At 52.1% G+C, this 25,915-nt stretch overlaps 12 protein-coding genes across 12 annotated transcripts; 8 read left to right on the top strand and 4 right to left on the bottom strand.

Annotated features, from left to right (window-relative positions):
- Window positions 1–1,900: 1,900 nt before the first annotated feature.
- Window positions 1,901–3,388, top strand: MGL_3115 (uncharacterized protein; the record flags this gene model as incomplete). Its single annotated transcript, XM_001729519.1, has 1 exon — window positions 1,901–3,388. The coding sequence occupies one exon, from the start codon at window positions 1,901–1,903 to the stop codon at window positions 3,386–3,388; it is 1,488 nt and encodes a 495-aa protein (XP_001729571.1).
- A 188-nt stretch (window positions 3,389–3,576) lies between these two features.
- Window positions 3,577–5,715, bottom strand: MGL_3114 (uncharacterized protein; the record flags this gene model as incomplete). Its single annotated transcript, XM_001729518.1, has 1 exon — window positions 3,577–5,715. The coding sequence occupies one exon, from the start codon at window positions 5,713–5,715 to the stop codon at window positions 3,577–3,579; it is 2,139 nt and encodes a 712-aa protein (XP_001729570.1).
- Window positions 5,716–6,775: 1,060 nt separating this feature from the next.
- Window positions 6,776–8,041, top strand: MGL_3113 (uncharacterized protein; the record flags this gene model as incomplete). Its single annotated transcript, XM_001729517.1, has 1 exon — window positions 6,776–8,041. One exon carries the CDS (start codon window positions 6,776–6,778, stop codon window positions 8,039–8,041), a length of 1,266 nt encoding a protein of 421 aa, XP_001729569.1.
- Window positions 8,042–8,375: 334 nt separating this feature from the next.
- On the top strand, window positions 8,376–10,847 carry MGL_3112 (uncharacterized protein; the record flags this gene model as incomplete). Its single annotated transcript, XM_001729516.1, has 1 exon — window positions 8,376–10,847. One exon carries the CDS (start codon window positions 8,376–8,378, stop codon window positions 10,845–10,847), a length of 2,472 nt encoding a protein of 823 aa, XP_001729568.1.
- Window positions 10,848–12,024: 1,177 nt separating this feature from the next.
- On the top strand, window positions 12,025–13,200 carry MGL_3111 (uncharacterized protein; the record flags this gene model as incomplete). The annotated part of the gene is made up of 1 exon (XM_001729515.1): window positions 12,025–13,200. One exon carries the CDS (start codon window positions 12,025–12,027, stop codon window positions 13,198–13,200), a length of 1,176 nt encoding a protein of 391 aa, XP_001729567.1.
- A 1,271-nt stretch (window positions 13,201–14,471) lies between these two features.
- Window positions 14,472–15,077, bottom strand: MGL_3110 (uncharacterized protein; the record flags this gene model as incomplete). The annotated part of the gene is made up of 1 exon (XM_001729514.1): window positions 14,472–15,077. One exon carries the CDS (start codon window positions 15,075–15,077, stop codon window positions 14,472–14,474), a length of 606 nt encoding a protein of 201 aa, XP_001729566.1.
- Window positions 15,078–16,153: 1,076 nt separating this feature from the next.
- Window positions 16,154–16,687, top strand: MGL_3109 (uncharacterized protein; the record flags this gene model as incomplete). The annotated part of the gene is made up of 1 exon (XM_001729513.1): window positions 16,154–16,687. One exon carries the CDS (start codon window positions 16,154–16,156, stop codon window positions 16,685–16,687), a length of 534 nt encoding a protein of 177 aa, XP_001729565.1.
- Window positions 16,688–18,137: 1,450 nt separating this feature from the next.
- On the top strand, window positions 18,138–18,496 carry MGL_3108 (uncharacterized protein; the record flags this gene model as incomplete). Its single annotated transcript, XM_001729512.1, has 4 exons — window positions 18,138–18,183; window positions 18,211–18,293; window positions 18,383–18,422; window positions 18,459–18,496. 4 exons carry the CDS (start codon window positions 18,138–18,140, stop codon window positions 18,494–18,496), a joined length of 207 nt encoding a protein of 68 aa, XP_001729564.1.
- A 129-nt stretch (window positions 18,497–18,625) lies between these two features.
- Window positions 18,626–19,759, bottom strand: MGL_3107 (uncharacterized protein; the record flags this gene model as incomplete). The annotated part of the gene is made up of 1 exon (XM_001729511.1): window positions 18,626–19,759. One exon carries the CDS (start codon window positions 19,757–19,759, stop codon window positions 18,626–18,628), a length of 1,134 nt encoding a protein of 377 aa, XP_001729563.1.
- Window positions 19,760–20,247: 488 nt separating this feature from the next.
- On the bottom strand, window positions 20,248–22,464 carry MGL_3106 (uncharacterized protein; the record flags this gene model as incomplete). The annotated part of the gene is made up of 1 exon (XM_001729510.1): window positions 20,248–22,464. One exon carries the CDS (start codon window positions 22,462–22,464, stop codon window positions 20,248–20,250), a length of 2,217 nt encoding a protein of 738 aa, XP_001729562.1.
- A 931-nt stretch (window positions 22,465–23,395) lies between these two features.
- On the top strand, window positions 23,396–24,535 carry MGL_3105 (uncharacterized protein; the record flags this gene model as incomplete). Its single annotated transcript, XM_001729509.1, has 1 exon — window positions 23,396–24,535. The coding sequence occupies one exon, from the start codon at window positions 23,396–23,398 to the stop codon at window positions 24,533–24,535; it is 1,140 nt and encodes a 379-aa protein (XP_001729561.1).
- Window positions 24,536–24,930: 395 nt separating this feature from the next.
- Window positions 24,931–25,849, top strand: MGL_3104 (uncharacterized protein; the record flags this gene model as incomplete). Its single annotated transcript, XM_001729508.1, has 2 exons — window positions 24,931–25,086; window positions 25,139–25,849. The coding sequence occupies 2 exons, from the start codon at window positions 24,931–24,933 to the stop codon at window positions 25,847–25,849; spliced, it is 867 nt and encodes a 288-aa protein (XP_001729560.1).
- Between the last annotated feature and the right edge of the window lie 66 nt (window positions 25,850–25,915).

The raw sequence follows: 25,915 nt of genomic DNA, 5'->3' as shown, positions 1-25,915 counted from the left end.
AACGAATCGCTAGTGTGGGAAAGTGCTGGTGGGCTTTACGGTAGGCTGCAGCAAAGGAGAAATAGATTTGGTCCGGCGACCGTGCCTGTTTTGACATGAGGACCTGGCAGGCTGGAATGGTCTAGCTACATCCAATCCTGGACTATAGAGAATGCATTTCAAGGCTGCTTGCAACGCACGTGTCGCAACTGAGCGTTAGCGGGAGGTCGTACGATCCAAGAGGTCTTTAGCCTCATTGATTTCTTCGTGCGTGTGAGAAAGATGATCATTCAAAGGACAAACGTACTGCTTGCCAGGTATGGTGATCCGCCGCGATCGGGGTGATTCGCAATCATCATTCGGCGGTGGGCATCCTTGATCCGATTCCGCGTCACACTCGCTTCACTTACAAAAATTAGCACACTCTGATGCACATTCGTATACGTACCGCAAACCGAGGATCTGGATCGCCTCTTTCCGGTCCATTTTGGATTGAAATCCGCCTTTGATCCATTTGCCGCCACTGGACGCACTTGTTGGCCGCATCATCATAGCAACGACACCCCTGCACCATGAGTCATTGGTATGTATACGTACGCGCCGATAAGTCCACATCCGATCATGACGGGACCCGTCATTTCTGTCGGCTGCGTTGCTTGCACGAGCAGCGGACTCGTTGGACGAAATGCGCTTGTCATCATGGAGCGGGTCATCACTGATGTAGAATGCCGTGCCGCGCACACAGTGCGCGTGCGGAGAACGCTTGACATAGATGATCTAAGTGCCGACATGCGGTAGATAGTTCGGGGTGAGTGGCGTACGCGCGTTCAACCGAGTAGAGCCTTGGGGTTGAAAGGGTGGGATACGTTTCTTCTTTCCACGATAATGTGAGCGTGGCGTCGGCGAATTATCTGAGACGTCAGCGGTGTGTATGTGGAGGCCCATAATCGCTGTTCATGAGACCGCAAGCCAAGGCACGACAAATTCGGTGGAGGGCCAAATGATCCTAGTGAGGTGTGCTACTTGCAAGGCGCGAAGAACTGGATCACCGGGCGGTCTCTGTCGAGCTTGATACCGCGCTGAAAACAACTGGTTTTTGGCCACCAACGTCTCGTAAACTATCTTTGGATTTCAACAAACTTTCACAGTGTTGAGCCATTTATGCCATGCAGAAGATCAACGCACCTGGCCCTTATCGTGCGCTCCTACTCTTTCATCACATCCGCATGCCCAAGAAAATTAGCGCTTTCCATAAGTGGTCTGAAGAGCTGGAATTGCAGGGATTATTGAAAATCGGGTATCCTGGCTTATGCCTCATCGCCGATCGCTCTGATGTGCCATCGCTCGTGCCAGAGTTTATCCGACGTGTCAAGCGTCTGTCTTGGTACACGTGTGAGCTTCGTGAGCATGGCCATATTGATGCCCGCTCCATTGATGCACTTCACTATGCATTGCAAACACATGATACACCTACGAGCCTCTCGCGCCGTTCAGGCATTGTCCAGCTCGAACGTCTCAAAGAAGTTTCTGCTTACCTGCAGGTTGCAGATGATTCTATGCACACAACGAAGGAGGCAAAAAAGAAGCAAACAATACAAGCTCCTCCTGCCTCACTTTCCAGCTGGCTTTCATTCTATCGAAACGCTATGCGGCCTTGATCATCGCCACTGCCGCCACATGGTGCACAAACACAAACACACATACGCACACGCACATGTGATTCCCTGCTTGAAGGAAGGAGAGGCAAGGCAAGAGTTTCGTATGATGTGGAGGAAGAGGATGCAGCCCAAATCCACGTTTCTGGCAGAGCCTGTCCGTCCGTTTCTTTTATCGTACGTCATCGACGTGTAGTCGTTTGGCGCGTGCGTGCCGTTCTTTTATTTTTCCCTCTCACGTCGGCACAACTCTGCGCGTGTGGATCATGCATACTCAGAAAGCTACGCACCTGTTCCAATCAGATGCATCACTCTCGCAAGGTGTTGAACGCGCAGCCAAAGCCAGACGCACGGCGCACGGTGCGACCTATGGTTCGCCCATTTGGCTTGGTCGCGGAGTAAAAAAGCAAGAAGCTCAGGTGGATTTTGTACAACTCGCTGAGCGTGCTGCTGGAGCCGATGGCGGTGCATACAAAGTTATTTCTGCTCACCGACCAGCGGGCGCTTTTGCGTCGTCGAGATCCCCCTACCTATGGACAGCTGAGAGTGGACGTATCGCACGATGCACGAATCTTGAAACTGGAGAAACCGTGCAGCAGCTATGTGGTCATATGGGACCTGTGTCCGGTGTAGCGACGTTAGCCATTGCTCCCGATCGCACCCTCATCTGCACGGCCTCATGGGATCGCAGCATACGTATATGGCCAAGTACGCCCGGCAAGCCGCCATGTATCGCACTGCTGGAGAACGCTGCGTCTGATTTACTCAAGGCCCTGCATATAGATGCGACACATCTCCTCCTTTACAGTGGGGGTAATGACAAGGTCGTGCGAGCGTGGGATCTGAGTGCCGTGGTTTCTTGGGCACAGTCGTTATCGTGGGACGAGTGGCATGCCCTTTCTGTGTGTGCGCCGAACGAACCTTGCCCGAAACCCGATCTTGTGGGTGTGCTCCAAGGCGCTCATACACGTCCCATCGTGTGCATATCGACGCTGCCACCAGCGCCCCAGGATGCTGTCGCATTTGGCGATCTCCCACCCACTGGCACTCTCTTCACAGCTGACTCCATGGGACGGATCTTGCAGGTGAACATGATGCGTGAGCATTGCATTGTTGAGCGTGAGCTTAATGGTCATGAGACAAGTGTGCATGCGATTTCGCCAGTTTGGTATGAATGCGAGCATGCCGGCACTTGGACGGCGGACGTGTGGACTGCTTCAAGCGATCAGACTGTTCGTCGATTCCCTCTGTCGATGCACGACAAGGCACAGCGCTTACCTGGACGCACCTCTAGCGCAGGAGGCCTTTTGGGCAGCCGTCCTGCAGTGCATGCTACGCAGCTGATACCTACTCCGCACAAGGCGCATGTTGTTCTTCCACTTGGTGGACTATGCGGAAGTGAGGCAGGTGTAGGCACAGAGGCGATGACCTCATTGCTAGACGACACGGAGGCAGTGCTGTTGGGCATGGAGGGCGGTACGTTGCAAGTGTATAGGCCGGCACCGTCCGTCGAACTAGAAGGGCACTGGCACACGGTCACATATGTCGGCACATGGACAAGCGAGACGCGGCAGGTGTACATTGTGTCAGCATCGTTGGACGGTACGATTCGTCGATGGCCCATGCAAGAACTGGTGAGCTGTCAACGCACCGTAGACACGCACGAGGAACTAGGCGCATCGGCGTCGAACGCAGGGTCGTCGGTCTTGACGGCGGAAGAAGAGGCTGAATTGGACGAGTTGCTCAGCGAGTGAGAATAACAGGGATTGTACCATACCATACCATACCATACCATATCGTACCATATCGTACCATACCGAACGATAATATACCAAATGCTCTCCACCGCCTTGGTCCTATCCAAAGCCGACCTTGAAAGACATGCCCGCCAAGTAGAGAGCATAGAAAGGAAAGAAGCACTACATGTCTATCATCATCACTGTCATCCACTATTAGCACCTACAGCTAAGCGCTTCAGGTGCTCCATAAACACTTGCAAGCTCACATCGTCCGTATAAATCGCAGCACCCTGACCACTTGTGCCATATGCACCGCCCGTCATATGCGTCGTGGATGGGTTGAGCTTTGATAACAGGAACCGCGCTTGCGAGCCATTCTGGTCACACACAATGTACCGGGGGATAGGAAGACGCTCCATGAGCAGTTCCTGAGCATCAGCCTGAGGCGCCTCGAGGATCTCGCGGAAGTTCTCATAGCCTTCCTGGTCCTGGTAACCAGCCTTGCGCCACTGCGCGATAGTCTCACCATGGAAGATAAGCAGGTGGAAGAATGTATCGAGCAACAGGACGACATCTGGGCGAATCGACATCGAGTCCAGCAGCACAGGCTGTGGTGGCCCGTCGAAGCCGTACGACATGAGCGTTGGCTGAATCATAATCAGCGAGTTGTTGACGTCTTCGCAGTTGAGCACATGGCGGTAGTATGCTGTCTCGTCAGGCGAGTTGTTGAACACTTGGAGGAATTGGCTGCGTCGCAGGTGGAACATGAACTGAGGGTAAATGTTGAAATGCTCGCTGAGACGGAAACTTGTGGGGTCGTCTTTGCGGTATTCGGCAAACTTTTGGCACAGTCGGATTAGCATGCGGTCGAGCCAGCGAAGCACATCGGGACTGTCGTCAATCTCAGCCTTGAATACGGCAATGCGTGCCATGAGCACGGCTGCGGCTTCCTGGTCAAATGAGAGGCCGACGTGGCCTGAATCGCCATCGGCAAAGTTGCGTGCTATTGTCGTGACCCGCAGACGGAACTGGCCCGACGAATGCTGGTAGTGCGTGACGAACTGGATCAGCCCACGTGCGCCAGGCTGCAGCGGCTGTCCAGCCGGCGTAGCAATCTCAAAGTACAAACCCGCACTTGAGCGCGGCGTGATCGAACACATCTTCCACGCAGACGTCTGCCCAATGCCAATTTCTGTCTCGCCCACGCAGCTGGACTTTTTGTTGGACGACACAGCATGGCCGATAAGGCCGCTGACTTTGAGCTCTTTGGTGCACTGGACCTCCAGTGTCGCATTAAAGCCCATCAGAAGATCGCCATTCTCGTCCTTCTCGAAGATCTTGTTGAAGCTCTGCTTAAAGATCCCCATCTGGAAACTGTCGACCAGGAGCTGGTAGCCATTGGTGACGTTGCACAATGCATGCATCTCTAACAAACCCACCTGATCCAGACAGCCTGAAAACACATCGATAGCATGGCCGTTGTGCGCGGCGCGGCGACCCAGGTTCTCGTAGAAGCGCACGGCCCGCTTGAAGAACTTGACATTATCCTTCTCAATGTCGTGGTGTGAGCGGATGCGCTCACGAAGCTCCGTCGACACGACCTGTCCAGGCCCTTCCGTACATGGTCCACCACAGAACAGCATCACACGTGCGCCCGTGTTTTGGAACGTGCTTTCCAGCAACCCCACAGCGACACTCAAAGCTGCACCTGTGCAGCGCTGAGGTCGCTTGTCATTGGCAACGGGCCAGGGATCACGCTGCAGCTGCTCGAGAATACTTGTAAGCTGGTACTCGCACTGTGAGACAGGAAGCATGAAGCGCGTGGCGCCGATCTGACCCGTCGTCGGCTGCCGTGGCTGTGTGGATGGGCCACCCGTGTTGGGCGTTGGGCGCGAGCCAGGCGTGAGGCCAAGCATGTCCTGGATGTTCTTGGGAGAGTAGTCCTTCGAGCCGCGGAATACGAAACTCTTCGGGCAGCCTTCGTAGCCAAGTTCGTGCACCTGCACGACCGTGCCAAACGTCACGAGCCCTACGAGCGCATTCGGCGGCAGCAGGCTTAGACTCACGACGAGCGACTCACACAGCGACTTGAGATCGTCGGCTTCCATGCACGTGTCAACCACGTACATGAAGATCGGTGGGATCTGTGACTTGCGGTTCAGCGTGTACTCGATCGTCGTGTACTTGGGCAGCAGCTCAGCTGGCAAGTTCGTCGTGCTAATGTCCTTGTAATGCGGTGGAAATGGATTGCGCGAGAGACAAAAGGGACAGATCCACAGCTTGCCACGCACATCCACCTGGCAATACGGATTCAGCACGGCACGACATGGTGGTTTGCACATGACTGGCTCGTACAAAACCGGTGGTAGATCTTCGCGCTCTTTCAGCGGTGTATACAGCGCTGCGACCGGCACGACTGTGCGCGTTGCCTCCAACTTCGACGCCGGCCATACGTTCCACGACAGACGCACACCATCGCGGTCCTCAACCTCGTCAACGTCTGCGGATAGTTAGTACTCTGTTTCACTCAGCGGTCTTCTTTGTCCCACCCCTAGCCTCATGCACGGATTCTCTCGATACATACTCATTTGCCTTGTTGTCGTGTGTCTTCTCTGGGACGCGTGAAGAAACACCGCTGGGATGGGATCGATGTCAACGGTCCCATGGATCACGGAGCCCGGCCGAGTGCCACGTGGACACTTCAACGCCGCCTGGCCTCCACCTGACATGCTCCCTCGCGAAACACAGGACTCGCTCCTCTCCGCACAGGCTCGGTAGCGTGTAGCGTGGGCTCACACTGTTTAGGAGCGAGACCGTACCTGTAACCGTGCGCGTGAGGGTACACGAGTGCGTGTGCGCGAGTGCGTGTGTAATCGAGTTGCCCCGCACCGACTTTTGCGCTAGTCATTGTTACTCAAAGATAACTAGGCGGCGGTGGTGGCGGAGGGAATGCCAAGGCATGGAACGCCGTCACCTGGGGCAGGAAACCAAACACGTTTGCGAGATACAGGTGCAGGTGAGGCGTCCTTTACAAGTAGCACGCATGCTCGTAAAATTCAACTATGGATCCACGATCCACCGAGCTTCTCGCGGCATGAGTTTGTCATGAACCCTACCTGCACCTTGCCAGACATGGCAGAGTCCGAACTACTAATGGTTATGAACATGGCCACGTACGAAATGTGGGAAGCAGCTCATGCTCAGGGAAAAGAAACGAATCTCGACCTCACTCACTCGCTTGTCTTTCAGCCGCTGCAGGCAGTCGCTGATCAGGATGTCATTACGCGACAACACCAGCTGCAGTTATCGATTTCGCGGTCGATTGCGTCTTTATGCGCACTGTCGAATCGGTCCCACGCAACCATCGTACGCACGCCACGCAAGCGGCACATGATCACGCACATGGAGCTGTACTTCAAGGATCAGTACATGGGTCGTGCCGACATGTGGCGCTTGTCTGTCTCGCGAATCGAGACGTGTGTGTATGTGGGTCAATGCATCACGCTTCCAACGGGGCTCCGTGCCAAAGTCGGTCGACTTTTTGTGCACGAGCATAGCGTCATGTCCGGCTACATGGATGCGTCGACAAAATCCATTTTTCGGTCAGAATCTGCACGCTGCAGTCTATTCCTGCAAATGTCCAGTGAGATGTGGGAGTTTGATGAGAGTGGGGAACTGTATTATGAAAAAGTCCTGCATGGCTTTTTGCCGGATCTCCTGCGCAAGTGGAAGGTTATTGGTACGAATCACGTTGTGTCTGTGATCTTGTTTACACGAGTTTTGTACGATGCATCTGAATGCGAGCACCTTGCCGGGCGCCCTGTCTTGCGAACGGCATCCGGCCAATTGTATATCGACTACTACAAAGTGATTGTAGACCTTGACTCGTCTACGGACTGGACTGTGACTATGCGTGCGCTCAAGGAGGAATTCTTCCGGTTCCAGCACGACGTGCTTCTACAGCCACGGTGGGCTGCTGGTGGTAGTGTGGTCCCGGCGGCGATGCCCAGGGATGATGCCGATGGAGCGGACTTGGAAGACTCGGCCGTTGGCGGTCGTGTTTTGCTCGGTCGCATCGCTCGTGCATACGAGGGCAATTTGCTCGAGGCCGTGAACCTGGAGCTCAACTCCGCCGACAAGCACTACATTGACCGTGACCTTACGCGCACAGGCTTTTCGATCATTGTGCTGACGCCGGGCACTGGCCACTTCTATGCTGACAAGGCGCTTTTGCGCTTGACGACACAGCGCATGTTTGATCGTGCTGTATCGATGGACCTAGTGTGTCTGACACAGATGCCATTGCACATGGTGCCGGTTTTCCACTACGAATCAACGGTGCAGCGGGAGCCGCGCTTCTCTGCGCCACGATCACCCCCGCAGGTGCATCTGGGCCAACAGTCGGACCCGCTTTTTCAAGACTCGGGGCTCGTAGGGCCTAAGCGGACGTGCCACTCCATGCCATTCTGGATCAACTGTAGCTTTTACAACATTGAGCAGGACCGCCTGCACTGGAAGAGTCGCTTCGTCCCCCCGCTGTCGCATGGACGACATGCGCATGGTGGAGCTGTTGGGCTCTCAGCCCCAGAAACTTGCTCTGCCGTACCTCTCGCTGCCACATGTGCCGGTCCACAGTGCAGCAGCAGCACAAATTCGCGAGCAGTTTGATCGTGATCAATTTGCGGATGCACGCGGCCCGCCCTCGACCCTACCGTCCACGCCGACGCCAGGCGGCATGGCCCCTCACGGCTCTTCTTACTACAGTATCCGCCGATCACACTCTGTCGAGTCGACCGGCACCGATGGACGCAACGACCGAGTGTCGACATCAATGTCTCAAGCCTCTACAGGGGATATGTCGGGCGCAAGTTTGTGGGCGCCATCGCACTGCTCGCACTCATCCTCGACGTGCAGCGCACACAGGCGGCAACCTGTGGGAGGCAAGACGGTGCCGATCGTCGGCGAAACGAACACATCGCTGCTCGCTGTCCGGTCGGTTAACATGCGTGTCTCGCGGTCGTCGACGCCTCATTCTGCATCCGATCACGCTTGGCATCCACTCTTGCGCTCTCTTTGGCCATGGAGGCGTCCACGAGCTGGAACCAAACCGCGTTCGTCTCAGACCACTGCTGGACATGCTGCGCGTGCATTGACAGCGGTGCTCGCCCAGCAGTATACACCGTCGGAGCCAACGCTGATTCTGCAGCACGATGATGCAACAATACGAACCATCGCGACGGCAAGGCCCCTGACGCCTGCAAGTGCATGGTCAGGTGCAGGAGCAGCAGCGGCGATGACATCTGCCGACGACGACGAGCTCCCACTCTCCTTGCCACGACCTGCGTCGACCGCATCTCCTGATGCCATATCGCATTCTCGCACCGTCAACCCGATGAATCCACGGTCAGCCCACCTGGATCGAAGTGCGATCCTGCTTCGTTGGCAGCACGTGTTCCTAGAGCGGGGCACACGGCACGGGATCAAATGGTGGTCCATGTCGTCACCTGCATGCTTGCCTCTAACGACGCGTTACTTACCTAGCGACCAAGAGCTTGCCACATCTTGGCACGAGTATCCCTACACTGTGTCGGTGCATTCGGACACAACGTCTATCATGTTGAAACGCGATGCGTCATCGTCGCCGGCACTCATGATGCTGCTGGAAATGTGTGCGCAACGCCTGTCGCAGGGCTTCCAGCTCGTCGAACGCGTAGTCGCACGCCCTGACGCTGCACCTGGCACGCGCGATGCAAGCCACCTCGTCGTGAGGCAGCCGACGGAGCTGCTGCGCCCCGGCAACTTTGCTAGTGGCGAGCCAATTTACCTGAGCAGCATGAACCAAGTGCATTGCATCACCTACAAGCGGCAAGAAGGCATGATCAATGTCACTCGGTACGTGCAGAAAGTCCCGTACTCTACAGCGCCTATTCCGTACCGGTGTTGTGTGTGGCCTCGCTCGCAGCTAGGCTACCGAATCACATCCACACAGTTCCAGCATCCTGATCCGCATGCGTACAACTGGACCTACTTGGACTCGATGATTGCAGGGTACGAAGACACGTTCACCGAGTCGCTTCTGTACTGGCGTGCTCGATTTGTGCTTGTGCCGAGCGAAGGCTCGCCCAACAAGATTCTGGCGAATGCTGGCGAGTATCTCAGTGATGAGGAAGTGCGTCTTGCTGGCATGGACCGTCTGGCGGACATGTTTGCACGTGTCGAGTATCGTGCGCCTGGCGAGCCGAAATCAGAGGTGCCTCTGCGCTTCCTGCCAACGACACTGGATCCATCCAGTAGTTTGCGCGATGATGCGTTTATACATGCCATCACTGAGTTATACGACGAACTGACGAAACGAAAATGCTCATCCGACGCACGGAGCCGCACGCAGCGCGATGCCACGTCCTGCACACTTGCGCAGCTCGCCGACGACATGCGCTCGTCAAGCAAGGAGCTGAAAATTCACACACGCCTCTGGCATTCGGAGCTGTATCCAGACGCGTTTACCGGCGCAGATCTCGTGACGTGGCTCTGCCGAACGTTCCGAGACATACACACACGCGAAGATGCCGTGCTGCTCGCATCGAAGCTCCAGGAAAACGGACACATCGCGCATGTGCTGAATGTGCATGGCTTTATGGATGGCCACTACTTTTATCGGCTCACAGGGCGTGGCGAGTCCGCAGAGGGAACAACAAGATCGACTAGAAAGCCTCCGACCGCAGGGTCCGGCGCCAGTCCCAGTGCCAGATCGAGAGGCAAGGCGAACGTACTACACCCCGGGACGCGTCAAGTTTCGTCGCCACCAAGGCCCAATCACCGCCGTGTGCCGCTTTCTCGCTCTATGCTCATTGACGTCGACCCGGGGCGGCGAAGTCCTCGTTCAGAGGTGGCTGTATTGCATCACGACTTGGCTCACAATGCTGAGAACGGTTTTAATTTCCAGATTCACTGGCTTGGTGCAACTGCACGCCTCATTGACGAGTTGGTGCAGACTTGGACGCGGACCGTAGAGCGCTATGGACTTCGACTTGTCGAGGCACCAATTGCCCAGATCAAGGATGTGGGCCAGAACAATCCATTCCAGGCACCCATGCCCATTGCACTAGCTCTTGCGCCACCAAAACGGTCGGCATATGCAGCACTCCTCGAGCGTGCGCGGCATGCCAAGAACGCCTCGATGCCTGATGATCACGACTACATGGAGACTTGGCTCGTGCGACACGTTCTTTCTCAATGCACGTCTACATCCCACACCAACCCGCTGTTTGAAGTGGCTCTCTTGCGCCATTTCGGATTCGTCCTTGATCAAGAGGCTAAGTCCATGTACCCGGACGACATGGACTTTTATTACTCGTCACGACCGAACAACTTTGACTATACACAATTCGTACACCGCAGTGGTGTGGCCTTTGTTCAAATCGTTGGCGGGCGCGATGGATTCTTATGGTACGTCTCTCCTCTCTGTGTGTCTTGAAATGTGACACTTACATGTGTGTGCTCAGGCTCGACAACCGTCTCTTTCATCCTCACACACACATCGTCAAGGGCGGTATGAGCTCAAAACAGCAGCAGCCTCCTGACGCAGACCATATGCGTCGAGCGTTCAAGCACATGTGCAGCGACAAAGATGCCCTCGCATCATTTTACGACAGAGTGTGGTCCATCCTCAAGCGGCTTGCACATGCGTCGACATAGAGAGAGAGAGAGAGAGAGAGAGAGAGAGAGCGTGTGTGTGTGTGTGTGTGTTTGAGCGGCTCAATTGTGCTGATTTTCTTTTTTTGAAAGGCCGCACGTAGCCGCACGTAGTAGCATGTTTATACATGCCCATAGACGCATCGTCTTGGTTTAATGAAAGCTAATGAAAGCACTCCTGATCCGCAGCTTCTCCATCAATGTCGACGTAGCTGGAAAGCATAAGTCCAAACTGCTCACATACGTACGTGTTTTTGAACGCACATCTTGAAAGCGTGAAACTCCTGCACACATACATTGCGTTCAATCTCTTGGTAGTTCCGCAGCATGCACTGGCCATACTTCTCCGCTTGCACGGCACATTGCCCACTGGCTATCGAAAGTCGCTTCAATGGTTCTAACGAATGACGCGCCATTGTCGCGGATGGAAAGAAAATCCCTCCAGTAGCTAGGCTTGGGTCCCCTAACTGGAGTAGCGTCTGGAGGTCAAATTCGCTCACCGTGCCCGGTCATCTTGTTGCTCAAGGGCTTTGACACCCGGGAGCAAACAGCCAAAAAAAAAGAAAATAAATAAAAATTACTCAGGGGGGTAGAGCGGAGGGTTGTCTATGTGGAGATGCTCCCTCTTCTCATTCTTGCACGTGACGGAGCTGTTTTGTCGCGCTTCTTCCACTCGCGCGCTATACGAATTAGCACACATTGACTCGTTCTGCTGGCTGGTGTGCTCAACATTCGTTTGCGGATCATCTACCCACACCCACATGTCTGCAGCGCAAGTGGCGCTGGGCGCCAGACGTGAGCCGCTGTATAAAGAAGTATGGAACGCTGTCTGTAAAGCAGTACAGCGGCTCACATTCAGTGTCTCGCCACGGGACAATATACGAAAGCTCAGCGCGTACCAAATGACGCGTTCGGATCGTTTCAAATACGGATTCATGCTTTCAGTGGCGGTGTTTTCCATGATTGTCATGGGAATGCCATCCTTTCCCTACAAGCTTATTATTCCACTATTGTACATGCTGGTGCTCTCCTTACCAATAACATCACAGCTGTTTCTACCAGCTGCACCTATTCTGCTATGGCTCTTGCTATTTTATTCATGCCGCTTCATCGACGTGTCTGCGCGTCCACACATCTGGGTCTCTGTGTTGCCCACACTTGAGACCATTTGGTATGGTGCAAATATCAGTGACATCCTCACACGCTTTGGACATCCATTTCTCGACGTGCTTGCCTGGATCCCATACGGCGTCGTCCATTTCATGGCTCCCTTTATTGTTGCTGCCTTTATCTTTGTATATGCCCCCGAAGGAAGTGTGAAAGTGTTTGCAAACTCGTTCGGATTCATGAACTTAATGGGCGTCATTGTGCAAATCGCTTTTCCATGCGCCCCGCCATGGTATGAGCTCCGCGAGGGCCTCTCGCCGGCGAACTACGGCATGCGTGGTTCACCCGCTGGTCTCGCCCGTATTGATGCTATATTTGGTGGTTTTGGTTATACCATCGCATTCAGCAGTGCGCCTGTCGTCTTTGGCGCATTTCCCTCTCTGCATGCTGCCACAGCCACATGTGAAGCCCTGTTCCTCAGCTACTTCTTCCCCGTGAAATTTCACTTGGGCCCGTGGCGCTTCGATGCGCGTATTTTGTACTGGTCATACTGCTTTTGGCTTTACTGGTCGACCATGTACTTGATGCACCACTATCTCATTGATCTTGTCGCCGGTGGCTGTCTTGCCACGTTCTCTTTCTACTTCTTCCGCACCGAGGAGGTTCGTGATGCGATGGAACGTCGTGAAGCTTTGATGGAGCAAGCTGAACGCGAAGAATCTGGTGAGCCTGAGGAAGAGGTGTTCTCACTCGAAGAGGCTCCGTTTCGCCACTCGTCCAATAACGCCACGTCGACGCATGCTGCTTCCTCCGCGAACCAACCAGCTCAGGCACGATCCCACGGAAACGCAATATCCGAGATGCCACAAGAGCCACTTGAACGAGACCCAATTTTTACACTTGAAGAAGGCGATGCTGAGTCGCCCAACCATGAACCTTCTCAGAAGAACGGCAACCTATCTAGCATGTCTTCGACATTTCAAGGCCAAGGCCTCACCCGACCGGCCGTGGCCTCTTCCTATAGATGACTAAAAAATGCCTTCGCAACAATCAACCTAGTCCTCTCGCTTCGATTGAACTCACTGTCACGTTCGTGCTTGCGCTGCTCGTCCGCTAGCTACTACGCAAGGGGTGCTTTCGTTGTTCATCAAACGATTGTTGTATTACAGACACATTTATAGAGCCCTCTTTATTGTGTCTCTTTACGTATGGCCTCGTTTGTTGGGACTACGGTCTGTTTGACGCCGCGGTCAGGTCAGCCGTTCATCGGGACGATTGTGTCGGTGAACCAAGGCACAGCGACATTATCCGTTCGCCGAGCAGACTCAGGAAAACTTTTTCATATACGTCGCAATGAACTCCTTGATGTAAGCACGGTGAACTTGAATACTCCTTCAGCATCTCAGACAATCAAGCCTGCTTCAAGTATGTCCACTCCTGATTTGTCGGCTTCGGAGAAAAAGAAGCGGAATCGCAAAAAGACAGAACGGACTGGATCTCCAGCGCCTTCATCTGCTTCTTTCCCAGCTGTGGAAGCTGCGAAAGTTGCATCGTCAGCAGCGGCCACGGCAGCATCAGCATCAGTTTCGGCAGCGTCCGCCTCAGCTTCCTCACCTTCCGCGGCACCAGCGCTAGCTAGCTGTGCCGCGTCCTCAACACCACCCTCGTTTCAGGATGATTTCGATTTTGTCAAGAGCGCACAAAACTTTGACAAGAAAAAAATTTGGGAGGAAATCCGAGTATGTACATTAATACCTACCCTCCAACGACACTAGATACTGACATCGACAGAGCCAAGAGTCCACTCCACAGTCTGAACTTCTTGTCAATATCAACCGAAACCCTGCGCTGAGCCAGGCTTCGTCGTCGAAGCAACCGATGCTCGCGCCGAACGAGCCGGTTCTGGATGAACAAGCCTCTGTCTCGTCGATCGACAAACGGTTAGCGAAGAACGACGCATTGCGTGATGCCTTGCAAACGTATCGAGCTGAAAATGAACGCTTGCGTGCACAGCTAGCTCTATCTGAGGCCCTTACTGGCATGCATATTGAAGCACTGGATGACGGCACCTACATGTGTGGTGTATATCGAGACGCGAAGACGTCCGCTGCTCACTGGCGCCACAAACATATAGGTGGCGAACCCACTGGTCCGACGGGCTCGTTGCGTTATTACGTGAATGCACCGGGTATCGGCAACACGGAAACCGTGTCGCTGGGATATGGTGGGCCTAATCGCGAAGCAAGCGACGCCGATGTGCTAAATGAACTGCCTGAACATTTCCTCGGCGACATCAGCATCAAGCTAGATAATGCTCCATTGTTCCAGCAGCGGCTCTTTGATCTGCTGCGAGGTCCATAGCTGGCCGCACTTTCTTCAATGCTGGAGCAAACCATTGGGGTCGTGGATAGCATCGTGCTATGACACGCCCCTTGATGAGTGCCATTGGGACAGGCCCGTAATTCCGACTGTCGGTACTGTTCGCCAGGTTATCGCCCGTGAGCCACACATGACCTGGTGGCACCGTCACTGTCCGACTGGACTGCATGCGAAGTAATGGAAGGGCTGCCCCTGCCCCTGCCTCGAAGTGTGCAGCAAGCAACTCGGCTGCGTCTGACAAGACGCCCTCTCGTGGGTCAACAAGTACTGTATCACCCGGCATGCCGAGTATCCGCTTACAAACTGTTCTTGAAGGATCACTCGGCGATATAGCAACTACCATATCGCCTAGCCGTAGACCCAACCCTGCACTAGGATCAAGCTTTTTCGCTGGCAAATCCGGTGGCACCTCTGGGTACCGGCTTTTTAGTTCAGAAGTGGCAAATGGCATCATACTGAGCACTCGCAGAAATGGCAGCCGCGCATGCAGGACCAAGTCACCTGAGGGAGATATTGTGGGAAGCATAGACGCTCCTTTACACTGTGGAATCAGCGCGCTATGTTCATACATAATAATCACGTACTGAACGAACTTCAAACATATGTGCGTTCACCAAATGCACTAAACACATCAGCTGCACAGTAGCAATCCCCACTTTCCCAACCTGCTGGACAACACCAGCTGTTGACATGCTAGTTCTCGGCAAGCTCGTGAAGCAAGAGTTCCCAAAAGATCGTATGTAGGATGGGGTTCAATGTCGCCGCGGAGAAAGAAGCGAGCCATTTGCACCTGTTGTGGATTTAATGTGCTTGTGGAGAGCGACTCTGGGCTCGGGGTGAGACAATCACACGTCCATCATGTCTCAGCTTTAATCGTCACACCCTAACAGTATGAATGTGTGGAGTTCGAAGTGAAGCGGGTGCAACCCAAATTTCGCAAAACCTGTTGGTTTCTTCCGTTGGCGCGTGAGCTTGACATATGGAGGGCAGAAACTTGAGGCCGCCCTAAACCCATCCGAACATGCTTATTTTTTTTTTCCTTCCCCTCTGTTTCTATCGCACAAATACACACGCAGCCGTTACCTGTGCGCGACTGATCTGCGCGTGTAGACCCTAAGCTAAGCATATTGCGCTTGAGCAGTGACGACAGGGCATGTCGAAAACTGCAAGTGATCAGCATAAGAAAGAAGTGCGGCATTCGGCCATCTCCGGAGCTTGCGCAGGGTTTGTGTCTAGTATTGTGACATGTCCTTTGGATGTGATCAAAACGCGGTTACAAGTTCGTACCGAAGTACGCGCACATGGATTTCGAAAGGGAGGCGGATTTCATGATGTATCTAGTACGTGAATCTTTTTTTTGTTGACGCCATGCTAGATGTCGTTCAAAAGATCTGGGTTGAGGATGGTCTACGAGGATTCTATCGAGGTCTGGGACCAACCGTTATTGGATATCTACCAACATGGGCGATCTACTTTTGTGTATATGATAGTGGAAAGAGATTTTTTTCTGAGAACACTGTTCTGTCAAATATGCATCCGTTCGCCACGCACATTGCAAGTGCTCTGTTAGCTGGCGCCACAAGCACAACTTGTACAAGTCCCATGTGGGTGGTCAGAACACGCAGCATGCTCCAGACCTCAGCAGTCCCGAAACATGAACAGTATCGAAATACCCTCGATGCATTCGTGAAAATATACCGACGTGAGGGCATGGCGGCCTTTTACAGAGGCTTACTGCCTAGTCTTCTCGGTGTCTTTCATGTTATTGTACAGTTTCCTCTTTACGAACACTTCAAAAGCCTAACGTCCGAATTCAGGCGTGGTGATCCTTTATCACCGAGTTCCATCCTCTTATGCAGTGGTGGCTCAAAAATGCTTGCCTCGATGGTTACATACCCACACGAAGTTCTCCGCACTCGTCTGCAGATGGTTCCAACCTTCTCTGATCAAAGTGGTGTCGCTCAGCGTCAGTACACCAGTTTTATGCAAACAATTTTATCGATATTGCGTCATGAAGGCATCTCTGGCTTTTATCGTGGCATGGGTGTAAATTTAGTGCGCACGGTGCCGAACTCTGGCTTGACGATCTTAACATATGAAGTCATTATGCATTATTTTGCTACACACTCGAACTAACCCAGTCTCGCGAGAACAATGTTTTTAACCTATTTTTCCTGTCTTCCACCCTCTACGCTTGAGTTCTTGATAGTGTTTGTCTCATTGATAACGATTGTGTACATATACACCTGTATCTACGTTGGTGAAGGTCTATTTTGCTCAATTTCTACTCACGCTGCAATCATTTGGACGGGATTATACGCAAGTGTTCGTCGATAATCTTGCCTCATGAAGCCATTATGACGTTTTCATCACGCTCCTCCACGTAACCAGCAGTTTGCGATTGTTTCGTTACCAGCATAACGTTTACATGTGCCCGTGCTTACTGTGTTGACTGGACGCTCGATGAACACTTACGCCGACTTCTTTAATGCAAGTTACCAGGGTGACATGCCCTCTGGTCCTGTACGAATAACGATCTCGCGTGAAGAGCCAGTCGCAGATAGCTCAGGGAATGCTCTCATGGAGAACGAATGTTGCTCAACGGAAGAACTCATGGACCAGGATGAAACACAATCTTCTCATGCGACTGAGATGCCTCGTATATCCAAAGATACAGCCTTTTTTACATGGATTCAACCGTCCAGTGCCGTATGGGTCCTCGATACGTACGTCGCTTTTCTTGCTCACTTGTGCAGCAATATACTCCTACACACACTCCAACATATCGAAGCAGTTTGTAATGCGCAGCTCAATGAATTATATTCGGGGTTATCGCTTTCTCCAAGGATCTATTTGGTTCTACCGCTGGTGGTGTTAGAAGAACTCGATGTATTGAAGACATCAAGCCGGCAGGAAGAGGGTGTGTCATTGGCGACATCTGCTCGGCGTGCAAGTCATTGGATTCTTCAGACCGTTCAGACTCAAAAATACTCGCTCGATTTGAACCAAGTTCCCCTTCCTCCTCAAAGATGGGTCCTTCACGTACAAACACTATCTTCTCTTGCACCAACCAGTCATTTGGTACGTTTGCACGGAGTCACTCACCTTGGAAAGACAAATGACCAGATAATTGTGGCACTCTGTGCAGATTTGTATCGGAGATGCGATGCACAAGTGATGCTAGTGTCAGATGACACCAATGCACGAACGCATGCTGAATTGGAGGGGATCTCGACAATCTCACTCAGACAAGTGCTGAGCTCTATACGGAAAACCCAGAATACATCTTCAATTGATGATGAAGCCTATCAGCTATATTCACTCTCATCGATTGGGAATAGACACCTTCTCACGCACCCGTAGCCAGCTACGATGGCGATTGCCATAGACAATGTCAACACTGTACAAGGATGCACCTCACTGATTTACCTGCTAAGCGTGAAAGTAGTTGCTCTGGGATACGCACCTCCATTCGAATGGTGAATGAGTACGATTCGCCCCATGCTCTGAATCGTCTGAGTGTGTTCTTATAATCGATCAAAAGGATTTTGAGCTTCCGCTGACACAATTGACTTGGACGACGAATATGCGCATGATTGAAGTAATAGCAAATGACCGCTTGGGACGGAAAGGTACGCATGTTCGGCGGCTGATATAAGTACGTGTCAAGTGCAGTCCCGAAGACACAGTGGGTGATCTGAAGAAACTGATTGCGGCCCAGACTGGTACCGCCCCGCATAAAGTACGTATAAAGAAGGAAAAGATGGGAGGCAATTTGGAGGGAGGGGGCTGTGAGTGTAGAGTCTAATACTTAGATCATTTTTGAAAAAGTCGTACTCGACGTTTAAAGATCATATTACACTGGCCGACTGTATGTATAAAAGATCTGAATGAATACTGATAATAGATGAAATTCATGACGGCGATTCATTAGAGCTGCATTGAATGGGATGGTTTCCATGTAATCAAAAACAACATATTCAACAATGCAATGTACCTGAAAACCTGTTTCTCTTGTCTATGTAATTGTCTGTCTATATGTCGATAAGTCCATGGGTCTACCTGAGATCCACGCTACTTTGGTTGATCGTTAGAATGTAGCTGATGGGCGTAGTATCGCACATGATCAGCGGGATGAAGTGTCGCATTGGTATCGAGCCAGGTCCCCAGCGTCGATTCACGAGACTGGGGTTCTTGCAGAAATTGTTTTTGTGCAGATGGCGCATGACTTGTGAGATGTTTTCGCATGTAAGACTGTTGTTGACTTTCTTTGGACCCAGAATTCACGCTGAAGTCCATCTGGATACCGGGCTCATCTTGGAGCTCGAGCAATTCGAGGAGGCGCTGGCCCAGAGAATTAATTTCGTCCACTGGCTCTTTCCTACGCGTCCAAACAGTGATGCGATCACCTTTGCCTCTCAATGAGCACACAGCGCCAGTGACGAGATCGTTCTCTTCGAGAGTCTCACCGATAAGAGCCAGAACAAGCCACATCCAACTGCGGTCCAGTAACGCCTCATGACCAGCACGACTGCCCGCAGTCTGTCCACGATCACGTAGCGTAATAACCCAGCGCCCCCCAGATGCATTCTCTGGATCCTCCCACAGGGGTTTGACGCCATTCTTGAAGAAATGATAGTTGGAGTTTTTCTCCAGTCGACTCGGACGATGCAGCGTTGCAAATGTGTCAAAGAAGGACTCAAGCGTTGTGAAGTGGCCTACGCGCTTGAGTGTTGCTTCATATTGATCGCTGCTTGCCGAGCCATGAAGTTTTTGCAAGTCGTAGTACAATGTCCATTCATTTTCAAGCGGATGCTTGACCCCATGCTTTGCCTCCATCGCAGCTTCGCGGCCAGTCCTTGTCACAGAGACACGCGCGAAAGAGTCCGCAACAACGCCTGACCCTCGCTGGACCGTCGGGTCCGGTTCAGAAGAGGCCGATGAAGATGTTGATGTCTCAGATGAATGCAATGGTTGCAAAGGTTTAGATGGCTTCGACTGCTCCAAGGGCTGCGTTGACATGTGACCTTCAACTTCGGCACGACCAAGTGTTTCCATTTTTGATATTCCTTTCTCTTTCGTCGGGGATAAACTTGTTTCGCTTCCGACAGAAGAAGTGTTTTTTTGTTTTTTAGGGCTCCAAGCAGAGGAGGTGATATCAACGCCACGCTGATTCAAGCGAGCACGAATGTCATTAAGACTGGGCATGTTCAATGATTTTGTTTGACCTGCGGCAGGCTTGTTCGCAGAGTAGGCCGAAGGTTCTAGCCGACCAGCGAGACCTAGGCGCTTTAAACTTTGTGCTACGGTGAGAGAATGACGCCCACACGTACCTGCAGGATTCTGATCTTTCGACAAGGTCGATGCAGATGACGACGATGATGTGGCATCGCTTGGAAGCATATTAAACCTCGAAGCGATCTCTCGCAAGGTAGGTGGATTAGACTTTGTTGGGTGCTTGCGCTCGATGGATGCATGCTCTGGCGATTGTGCCGACATGTCGGACTCCATACCACCAAGCTCCCACAAAACAGAGGAGCAGTGGGAGAATGAACGGCACGCATAACTAGCTGCAATGTCAACTGAATGCGGTCGAACACACGTGGGCAGCTGTGCCTCCTCCACACTCTTTGACACGCCCACAAATCACATGCACATAATACGATTGACGCTATGAAACAAGCACCTCGGACCTATCATACATTCATAGGAGACTTTACGTTACTGTGTTTGCGCCGTTTCCATCGCGCCACAGGCACTTCCGACAGATGAGGAGGTTTCTCAAATGAAATAGACACATCGTGCATCAACGGAGGCGTAGACTCGTATCTTGCAGACGAATGAACAGGATCAGATGAAGGCGCGTGATCGAGCGTGAACTTGGACGAATCCGCTCGATCAGGGCTTATTTCGACTGGTGTTGGTAGTGAAGTTGCAATCAAAGACGATTCAGAGGCATCCTTTGTTTTTGGATCATATATTCCACTTGCGTCTGTCTGTTCTGGTGTACGTGTAGACAGACGCGGAGAACTGGTGTGTAGCATGCCCGTTCCTTCGTGTGCAACAAGAGACACGTTTTCATAATGGTGTCCTACATCCTGTTCCAACAAAGAATGAATTGAAGATCGAAACAGAGACAAGCTGGTGTTAGGACCTTGAGCTTCGTGGCGAGAATCAAAATCATTCTCGTTTACCTCATCAAGCACAGACGGCTCTTCAGTTCGTGACATGGCGGTGGAAGCAACAGTCATCGAGACATTGTCGGATACGATAGTATTAGCTTCAGAATTGGCAGGAATATTTTCCGCGGTATAGTTTGCCAGGTGACGATCTTCCATACCTGAGCAACGCTCCGTCAGCCGAGCCTGCTCAGCCTGCTGCGCTTCTTGAGCTTCAGAAGCCAAATCAGCAAGTTCCTGCGCCACGCTGTCTTGGATTCGATCACTCGGACGATAGGTTTCCACCTGCAATTCATTTTTCGTAGCTTCTGCTAAATTGCTTGAATCAGAGAGCCTTGCTGTTTCTCGTTCAGCGCGTGCTCTCCATTCCTCAAGCGCTCGTTGTTGTTGTGCCATAGTCACCTCAGACTTCCAATGATCCATTTGCACAGCACAAAGTTCACGCTGCATTGTCAGGCCTTGTTTTAGTTGGTACTGGAGCTGTGCGATTTCTTGCTGTGCCAAAGACAGCGCGTTCGCATTTTGACTTGCCATGGAAGATGCTTCTTCGTACATACTACGCAGAAATTGAACTTCTTCCTGTTGTGTCTCGATTTTTTTCATCAGTGGTGCGATTGGGTCATGGGGGATCGCTTGAGAAGTTGATAAGGGCTTTACAACACGACCTGAACGAGACACAACAGGCGTTGTTGAACGCGGTGAATACGAGGAAGATGCATCATAACGCCCTGTGACATGATTCGGGGCACCCTGATTTGTACGCGCTCGCGCTTCATTCGCGACATGAGAAGTCTCGGAATTAATGGTGTTTGTGGCATGAACAGCGTCAGAAAGCCCGTCAGAGACCGGAGCTGATAAAGCTGGATCGCAGGGTGCAGAAAAAGCACTCGGAATAGGGAGGTCAGTGTTTGTTGTTCCTGCCTTATTATTACTTGATTCAACAACCGATTCGTTACGTTCGGATGAGACATACGACAACTCAGTCGATGGTTGTGAAGACAAAGTATTAAAAATTTGGCCTTGAAAAGATGCCGCATCAGCGGTTGAGTGTGGCTTTATCGCAGGTGCCTTATACTGGTAGTGAGAAATAGTTCGTTCATGCGCTGGTCCATCGGAACCCGCCAAGCCATGTGGAACGGTTGACGTAGTTGATTCATTAGGTGACATTGAGGATGAGTTGTACGATAGCAAAGCGGTTTGTGCATGTTTCTCCGGTAGTGCCTTAGGCATATTTGTAGGGTGCATAAGTCCTGATAAGCCCCCCTGTTCAGAAGCATGTAGTCCCGGATTTGTAGAATCATCCGGAATAGACGAGCCTTTATGTGCAAATACTCTTTGAGATTCGTCGTAGACATGTTGCGGATTTGATTCAACGAAGTCAACGGACGGACTAGCGCGTGCAGTGCACGACGGGGAAACAATTTGCTTAGCGAAGTTAGCAGGCTCTGTGTTTGCAGTTGAGGGAGAAGAACGAGTATGGGATGAAGATATGTGCTCTGGCACAGAGTGGAAGCCATGGTTTGAGGCCTGAATATGATCATGCAAATCAGCCGAAGCGCGAACAAATGGCTGACCATCAGACAGCGTCTCTCTTGACGCTGAGTCTGTAGCAGCACCGTCATATGTCGAGGAACTGTGGGTATTTTTTGTGTGGCAAGAAGGCAGGATGACACTGGTGCGAGTTGAAAATGATGCTTCTGATGGTGATGGTGATGGTGATTGAGATTGTCCCATGTGCCTTAATCTCTCAATATTGCACGGACCCTCAATTACGGTGGGGACATTGGATAAACCATGGGCTGATGCGCGAGTATGTACACTTTGACGCGATGATTTCGGTCCATCAGTTTCTTCATGGCTTAGCTGGGGTAATGATACATGAGCGACTAAAGCTGGTGGATGAACAAGTGCATGACCTGGTGATTGAACCGCTGGTGGTGCTAGCGCTGGCACTGACAACAGCGTAGATTTGGAATGTTGGGATTGAAGTGTATCTGACTCTGTTTCCATCGCTTTCCCTTGTGTCGGCGGTCGGACTGATGATGGTAATACGCGCCCGTCTGAATGTCTTGCGTAGGACTCGAGCCCGACGGCAGATGTGGGTGCTGTTTCTGATACTCTGGGGTCACTTTCAGCGAACGATGAGTGCACGAGACTAACTTGCGCTTGATTTTTTGATGCATCGATAGAAGCTCGCTCTTTGATCCTTTGTTTGAATACTAGTCGATCAGTCCGTTGCTGACGCCACACCTGAACGAGATGAGCAGGTACTTGATGCTTTGGCAGCCATTCAGGAGTTTTCTGTGATTCCTGTCCGCCGGGAACCACATCATAAGACACTTTGTAATATCCCTGCTTGGATCCCAAAATCCGTTTAGGCCGCATGACCGACGCGGCCAGATTGACTCTTGCCGCCTTTTTTCGTTGTCGTCAGCTTGGGTCTGAGGCACCGACGGCACTCGCACTGTCAGCAATGTGGAGAGGGTGCCTGACCGAAACCACAACCAACGATAGCTCAAGGGGAAAAATATAAGTTGCCGTGAATTAGCTCTCAGCCAATGACCATACTATGTCGCACAAGAAATCCACGTGTTAATTTTGGTGTCATCGGCATACATACGTATTCTCGCGTGTGCTTGATGATGGGAAGCTGACCGTCCATTTCATGCACTCGCATCACTCACACTCTGGCGAGTTTTGCCGACACGCAAGCTCCACACTAGACCAAGTGCTCGCTCGAGCGTATGAACTGGGATTCACACACTTCCACTTGTCTGAGCATGTGCCACGTTGGCGTGATGCGCATTTGTATCCGGAAGAGCGCGAGGTTGGCATGACACCAGACTCACTCACGTCGCAGTTCCAGGCCTACCTGGTCAAGGCACGCACATTGCAACGCATGTATGAAAACATGCCGCGCCCGATGCATGTGCTGGTGGGATGTGAGACTGAACATATCGAGTCACCTCACTCGCTTGACGCACTTGCACGTCTCCTAGAATCCAACACCCAGTTGTCTTCGTTATCTCCCACACAATTGTTGCCACCACCGCCTTGCATTGGTCGCGGATTGGTCGACTACATCGTCGGATCTGTACACCACATCCGCGGTGTTCCTATTGACTTTGACAGACCGACATATGAAATGGCTCTCAAAAGTGGTCAACGCGACCAGAAAAGACACATGACCATGTTGCAAGCGTACCTGGATGCACAGTTTGAGGTCATGGACAGACTGCGGCCTGAGGTTATTGGACATTTTGATTTGTACCGTCTGTTCGAGCCATATGCCTCATGGTATCCCGACAACTCAACTCCAGATGGCCGCGCTATTCACGCCAAGCTGAAGCGAAACATTCATTTTGCTGCAAGCTATGGTGCTCTATTTGAGGTGAACTCTGCAGCATTTCGTAAAGGCTGGACTGATGAAACGTATCCAGGCCGCCACGTGCTGCGTATGATCACCAAAGCGTGTGGCCGCCTCGCACTTTCAGATGATTCGCATGGAACAAAACAGGTTGGGCTAAATTTTGCTCGCCTACGAGAATATCTTTTAAATGAAGGAATAAGCAAGGTATGGTACTTGACACCAAGCAAGGCACCTGAGAATGGGCCTGCCACGTCCATGGACAATATTCATTTGAACTACGAGTCAGCAGAACGAGCTCGTAAAACACGTGAACAGTCCATGACACCAGGCACAGGTGCCCCGACGACATTTCTTCGCGGTACACAAGCGCATTGTATGGAAGACTGGCACACGTCACCATTTTGGAGTACCCTTCCGCAAGATCTTCTAACTTGAGCAACACCTATCTATTATGGGTGGGGCGCCAGCTGCAGAGCGCCCTGACCAAGAACTCTAGGTGACACAGGGTCTGCTGCACGTGGCGAGCTCGTCAAGTAGCTATGTGTCTCCACCTACTAGGTGAAATTCCTGTAACGCCACACAACATTTATCACGCCAACAAAAAAGAATGCTGAAATACGGGGCAAAACACACGCAGATGTGTGTAAATGTATTTAGTCAGAACACGTTATCTCATGAACCGAAGTGGAAAACTTGTAGCCAATCACGTTTGACCGGTTAGCAATGAACAGCTTTTCCGCTTTATCCCGAGAGCAGGAAGTCTCCAAAACCCACAGGAAACCTCAGCAAGTTCTTTCCCACACACACGCCAGGCCGTACTTTGGAGAATGATGGCGATTGTTCCAAGCTCGTTGCGTGTGGCTATGCGCGCAAATGCTCCTCGCATGCTGGGAGCTGCTACTTTCTCGACATCTATCTCGTCGGCAATGGCGTCACCAGCTGCTGAGCGCCCCTCAAAGATGAAAGCGTTCAAGATTTACCGCTGGGTAGGTACCTCAGGCTCGCGAAAGAAAAATGTCAATGCTAACCAACACCTAGGACCCAGAAAACCCAGCGCAAAAGCCGCACATGAAAACCTACAACATCGACTTGAACCAGACCGGACCTATGGTTCTTGATGCGCTTTTGAAGATCAAGAACGAACAAGACTCGACCCTGGCTTTCCGTCGCTCGTGCCGTGAGGGTATTTGCGGAAGCTGTGCGATGAACATTGATGGTGTGAACACGCTCGCTTGTCTGTGCCGCATCGATCGCGATGCGAGTCAGAGCAACATTTACCCTCTCCCACACACTCACGTTGTCAAGGACCTGATTCCTGATCTCACACAGTTCTACAAGCAATACCGCAGTATTGAGCCATACTTGAAGCCTGCCGGCCCTCCACCGGGTGGTCGCGAGTATCTGCAGAGCCCAGAAGAGCGCCGCCATCTCGATGGTTTGTACGAGTGCATTCTCTGTGCTTGCTGTGCAACGGCATGCCCATCGTACTGGTGGAATGGTGATGCGTACCTTGGCCCTGCCGTCCTCATGCAGGCTTACCGCTGGATGGCTGACTCGCGTGACGCGCATGGTGCCGAGCGTCGTGAGCGTCTGGAGAACACGTTCTCGCTCTACCGTTGCCACACGATTTTCAACTGCACTCGCACATGCCCTAAGGGCTTGAACCCGGCGCGTGCGATTGCACAAATCAAGAAAGATATGGCGATGGGTGCACCAGCCGATGTTGATCGCCCTCTCCAGGCTCCATAGAGGCAGTGTGTGTGTGCATAGATAGCATCGTGTATAAGTTTCTCACGATCATACCATGATTTCAGA

Source organism: Malassezia globosa, assembly GCF_000181695.2.
Source record: "Malassezia globosa CBS 7966 chromosome Unknown mgl_sf_8.1, whole genome shotgun sequence".
Taxonomy (NCBI): Eukaryota; Fungi; Basidiomycota; class Malasseziomycetes; order Malasseziales; family Malasseziaceae; genus Malassezia; species Malassezia globosa.
Note: the sequence above shows the minus strand (reverse complement) of the source record. Positions and strands in the feature narration are given on the sequence as shown.